Source organism: Cynoglossus semilaevis, chromosome 13 (assembly GCF_000523025.1).
Source record: "Cynoglossus semilaevis isolate Cse_v1.0 chromosome 13, Cse_v1.0, whole genome shotgun sequence".
Classification (NCBI taxonomy): Eukaryota; Metazoa; Chordata; class Actinopteri; order Pleuronectiformes; family Cynoglossidae; genus Cynoglossus; species Cynoglossus semilaevis.
Window position 1 is genome coordinate 20,413,415 of NC_024319.1, and position 5,848 is coordinate 20,419,262.

Sequence of the window (5,848 nt, forward strand, 5' to 3'; positions counted from 1 at the left end):
GTAACTATGTATGACCTGGATGACAGACACGAGCCATGTATTAAGGTCTTTTTATTTTTTTCGAATTGTATGCCTGTATTTAAATTTTTTGTATTTAAGTTTTGTTGCATATCCTGGATTATACAAAACTAGTTTTATCATGAAATTCTTTTTTTATACCTTAAGGTTTTAGAATTGTAACATCTAAAATTGTAACGTCTTATTGTTCATTTCTAATTTAATTTTATATAGTAAAGCTTGTTTCATGTTTTTGAAAGCAGGCTACGATAAACTTAAGGAATATATAGCTCACTATTTTGTAAAAATAAATACATAATAATAATTACAGGAGGCAATTATATATATTTTTTAGAACAAGACACTTGATCAAAGACACTGTCTATTGGATTTGTTTGACAATAATGAAAGATTGAACATTTCTTGGGATAATCTATTTTTATTTAAGATATTTACAGTGTTACAGACATGATAAACTCATTGACTTCTTAGATCGTGCTGTTTTTAATGCTGATACAATGACTAAGCAGCTAAAAGCATTGATTGACTTCAAAACATGTAGTTGTGTATTGGACCCACTTGTCCTCTAACCCCAATTTTTTTTCCAGTTTTTAGAATAATCCGACAAGCATCTTAACATCGTCCATCTGATCATGGTGGTAGTGTGCATGCTGGGAATTCTGTTAGTATTTTTAGGGTCCAGATTTAATGCGAAGGAGTACGGAGCATCTGTGAAATGACACATGAAGAAAAGCAGCAAAGAATGACAGCAAGAAATAACAGATGCAGAGGAGTGCATAGTGCTGTGGTCCCAGACGCCACCACTGATGGAAAAAGAAGAAGAAGCAAAAAAAGTGTATTTGGAGATCAACACTTAAAAAAAAATCTGCCACCAGGCACATCTTGGTAATCGACACCTAAAAGGATTCCAACCTTCTCAGGATCCACTAACGTTTTGTCAAAGGATTAGCAGAAGCTACAGCCATTATCTAGCGACACCTGGTGCTTAAACATGTGAAATGCAACCGTCTGTGGACTCAGCGCTTGTTGAGGTTCCACAAAGGATCCAGACTACTCAGAGGGTCGTCGTCCTGATTGGTTCGAGACCCATGAAGACCCTGACCATCTGCTGGCTGCAGGAAGCTCTGCTTGGTCACTCGTTGCTTCCCTCGCCCTCCGCCCTCCATGGAAAAGGCTTCGGCCGACAGTGAGGCCAGCAACTGCAGAGACGAAGAAGAGGAGGCAGGAGGTGGACTAACGCTAGGTCCAGGGTCTAGGACTGGCTGATTGTTCACTGTCGGAGGAGAAGGGGAGGAAATGTCTAGGCCGTTGGGCGGAGGTGGAGACAGTGGTGGTGAGGCCAGAGGTGGACTAAGAGAGGTGGGAGGCTGGGTGTCAGCGAAGGGATCCTGAAGCGACTGGATGTTCTCTAGAGAGTCCAGGTCTGGTAGGAAAGAGTTGACCTGATCCTCCAGTCCACTCGTGGTTTCCAGTGCCAAGTCTGTGGCGCTGGGCGGCCGGATGCTGAGTTTGGCGATGGTGGCCTGGATGGAGCTGATCGGCATGTCTGCACCGAGGACTATGTCCTGCTGAGATTCCTGTCTGGAGTACTGCTACAGAGATAATTCACACAAGTTTGTAAGTGTTTCGAACAATATAAATATATTCTATTTTCATGTTATACTATTGGACTATTCAATCTGACTTGATGTTTTTGCCTAATGATACCATGACATATTTCATTCTTACTACAGAATTTTTTTCCTGTTTCTGCATATGAGTAAAACTGTTAAATTAACTCGTGTCAAACCTTAGTGGCTGTAGAGTTTGTGTTCTTGCTGCAGGTGGCAGTAGTGATGCCGTGGCGCTGGAGGACGTGCTCAGCGTGTTTCAACACTGCCTCATAGCAGAACTTCAGGTGGAGCTAGAAATAACACACAGCAGAGGTTTGGAAAGCAAGGCTTTAAATAACTGATATATTTTTATTCCTATTTTCAACATGTCAATTTCTATGATTTGAAAACCAAAATCAAAGCTGGGTACAATGCTCACCTTTTCCTGCAACATGTTTTTTCTCTGCTGTCTCATCTTCTTCACCAGCAGCGGTAGGTCTGGGATCCCGTTTCCAGCTTCCAGCTCCTGCAGAGCAGCGTACAGCAGACAGAAGGCGCCAGTGCGTCCCACACCGGAACTGAGGTAAAAAACACAACAAGGTTTTAAAGGATGTAGATTTTAAGAGTGAATCGAGTGAGGGTGGGAACATTTACCTGCAGTGAACCACGACTGGAGTGTGTAGGGGTCTCTGGTGGAGGTAATGTCCGTGTACTTCCTGGATGAATCGCAGCAGGTGGCTCTTACTGTCAGGAAGACCCCTGAGGACAAAGACAAACATGTACTGTACTTGACTCATAATAAGAGATGACCCTGTGTGCCAGATAATTTACTTAAAAAAATATTTTATATGTTGTGCATAAAGATGTTAATTTACAGCTCCGGCCAGGAGGTGAACTGTAGATGGACCACGGTGCGTTTGAGACTTTGGTCGCGGTACTGCATGCTGATCATTCGCTCCACATGTGTGGGTGTGGTCTTTTGCGTGGTCAGGCTGAGTGTGATTTGTCCCTGAGAGAGCTGCTGGCCGCGCTCTGTTGGGAAGTAACGCAAAACTTTTCCCTGCAAGATAATAGGTAATGGAAATTATTTATAATAACAATAAATTTTCTGTGGTTTCATACTTTAGGCTTTAAAAATATTTAAATGATTTAAATTACAGGAAATACAAACAACTTCATTACTTTGTCAAGTTCCTGCTCTGACACCAGCATAACGATCAACGACACTTTCTGCTCATACACCATCAGCCAGAAATCTGCTGCTGTGCCTGTCAGAGGAGCTTGTGTGGCAATAAGACGAGGGCAGTACGGTGATAGGTCCTCGACGTAGCTGGCGTTGATGTAGTCGTCTTTGCCTGATTGGAGAACCACACGATTGAGGTCGTAGGGCATGACATCTTGATGACGGTTCTTCATGGTGTAGCAACGGGCTATGGCGATGGAAAGCTGGCGGGCATCTTTCTCCTGCTGATCTTGGAGCTCCTTCCAGCGAGCGTCCAGCACTGACAGACCACCCTCGGTCTCGCAGGGTTGTTCTAGGGAATCTACCTGGGCTCGGTAACGCTCCAGTTCGTTGTAGAGCAGTGCAACCCGCTCAGGGGCTTGGTATGGATCACCTTGGATCAGAAGAACTCCCTGTGAGCTCTTCTTTCGACGCTCCCCATCCTGGGGGTCAGCCTTTGTTGGTTGGAGGACATTAGTTGGGGCCTTGTTGCCTCCAGCTTGGCTTTCAGGGCTGGAAGAGAGGAGGTCGTCTGTGCTCGAGTTTTGCCTTTGAAACAGTGATGTGGTGGGAGAGATGGCAGATGGAGAGGGAAGAGTGGGTGGGGCAGTTCCCCCGGGTGTGAGAGCAGGGGTTGGTCGTTGCTGGGGGTTCAGCCCCAAACAGGTAGGACCTGGAGATGGGGCAGGAGAGGGAGAAGGGGTGAGAGAATGTGGCACAGTGTTGGGTGACTGAGTTGCTGAAGGACCTCCAGGTGAAGGCTGGATCATGGCCGCAGGTTGCTGTGCACTCGGTACCGTAGCGCCTTGGGCTGCGGGGTACATTGTAGGAGGCTGTGGATGAGTCATTGTAAGAGTGGCCTGGGGTTGTTGGGGTGCTGCAGGCTGCGGTGCAAGTGGCTGTTGAGGCATCATTGGAGAACCACCTGGGTAACAAACACCCGCAGTAGGTGGGTGTTGAATTTGGGCTTGGTTAGGCATTTGAAAAGGCTGCTGTCCTGGGATTGGTTGGTGTGGTTGTGGTGGTGCATTTAAGGGCATCTGAGGCATGTTAGGGCCCCTGGGCAAGTGGGTCTGAGGACAAGGTACCATGTGAGGTTGCGAGGCAGGGGGCATTTGTTGGTGCAGATTAGGGTGAATAGGTTGACTATTTGGGGGCATGTAGTTCTGCGAGACTGGCTGACTCGTGGGAGGACCCTGTGCTCTGGGACCACCAGGCACCGGCAGCTGTGGGTGTGGTGTAATCTGCTGGATATTGGAGGGCATTGGGATGTGCTGCTGCTGTGGCAGCATGTTTTGATGAGGGTGACCAATGGGAACCTGTGGATTTGGATGAGGAAGGTATGGCTGAGATATGGGGGGCGTTGGCTGAGAGGTTGGAGGTATTTGTGGGTGTACAGTTTGAGGTGGCATCTGGTGCTGAGATGGCCGAGGCATGTTTCCTGGAGTCATTTGTGGGTACTGCTGTGGTACAAAGCCATGCCGAGGCTGATAACCTTGGGGGATAGGAATCTGAAAGCCATTCTGTGGATGTGGCTGACAGGGGAATGGCTGTTGGTACTGAGGAGGAACACTAGGCTGTGGGGGTATGTATCCTTGTGGGAAAGTTTGCTGGAGAGGAAGATGAGGGCCAGGAATGGCCCCTGGTCCAGGCTGGTAGCCCTGGGGCAATGGCTGTCCAGTGGGTTGGGGATAGTGCTGTGAATGTTTCTGCTGTTGTGACTGGGGTAGAGGTGTTTGGCTTGGACTTGGAATGGTTATTCCTGGTTGGGGGACAAAATGTGGATAGGCAGCCAGCTGTGGTGGCACTGAGTAGCCGACTGAAGTTGGAGGTGGTACATGGTGGTGGCTAGTAGAGGCATAGCTGGGGATTGGGGCTTGGATGCTGTCCACAGTGGTGGTGGAGGGTCGAACTGATGTAGGGACAACAGGACCGGGTTGGGCAACCTGAGAGGTGGGGGGCTGGTAAGCTGGCAGTGATGCCTGGGGTGGCATCTGTGGAGGAATCTGAGGAAAGGGGCCACGGTGTATAGCCCCCTGTGTTGGCAGGCCTCCTGAAGTAGGGAAATGAGCTATTCTTGCCAAAACTTCTGGGGGAGGCAAGTTGGCAAAGAATCGAGGAAGGCCAGGAGCTGGATTGCCCGGCCAGGGCAGAGAGTTACTGCCACCTGGGTTAGTGTTAGAAGGGTGGAAGGTTTCAGGACCAGGCAGACGAGCAGTTGGGAGGGAAGAAATATCTGGAGGGAGACTGCGTAGGTCCTCGGGTAGGTCACCTCCCAAGGCCAAAATGGCTGCACTGAGCTGTGCCAATTCTGGGTCTTCAAGGCTCGAACAGGCAGAGTCAGCATCAGGAACCTTTGGCATCAGGGACGGCTTTGCTGCAGTTGGTCGTGCAGGAGGCTTTTTCTGTGTCCCCCTTGGCAAGAAGCAAATATTAAGGGAACAAAAAGGTAAAAAAAAAAAGAAGTCATAATTAGCAATAAAAAGCACCAGCAATCATATTGTCTTAAACAGATGTTACTCTTCTGAATTGTGTTACTGGCACTCTTACTTTTCTAAGATGGGCTTTCTCTCTTCTGCTCGGGTCTCACACAAGACCTTTGCCCTCTCTAGCAGGCGAGATGCTTTGGCTTCCAGGTCATCATAGAATTCTTTCCCCTCCTGTGACTTCTTCATCAGGTCTTCGTAGGCTTCATAGGAGCCCACTAACCCCTGCACAGTGTTATTCCACTGCTGTTCTGTCTGACTTAGACCCTTACGGACTAAGGCATACTGGACATTGGCCTCGGTTAAGGCTTTCAGGATATTCTCCTGAGCTGCCAAGTTCTGATCAATGTACACCTTCACCTGTTCGTACTTCTTTAATTGGTCTTCAAACACACGCTGGGAAGACAGAGACATTGAAGGTTTACATTCTTAGTCTTTACACTGTGTGCTGATCATAAGAACCTACATACAACTACATACCTTCATGTCGGCTCTCTCTGTAGTGACTAGGGTGGATGTGATGTCATCCT

General features: G+C 47.8%; 1 protein-coding gene across 1 annotated transcript in view; it reads right to left on the reverse strand.

Annotated features, from left to right (window-relative positions):
- Window positions 1-416: 416 nt before the first annotated feature.
- ptpn23a (protein tyrosine phosphatase, non-receptor type 23, a) overlaps window positions 417-5,848 on the reverse strand; it is a 12,748-nt gene continuing 7,316 nt past the window's right edge. Inside the window, 8 exon segments of the mRNA XM_008324174.3 lie at window positions 417-1,610; window positions 1,808-1,921; window positions 2,050-2,188; window positions 2,265-2,369; window positions 2,486-2,670; window positions 2,793-5,247; window positions 5,383-5,714; window positions 5,799-5,848. The exon segment at window positions 5,799-5,848 is cut by the window's right edge and continues 27 nt beyond it. Coding sequence (XP_008322396.2) covers window positions 1,035-1,610; window positions 1,808-1,921; window positions 2,050-2,188; window positions 2,265-2,369; window positions 2,486-2,670; window positions 2,793-5,247; window positions 5,383-5,714; window positions 5,799-5,848 — 3,956 coding nt within the window. The 3' untranslated portion in view covers window positions 417-1,034.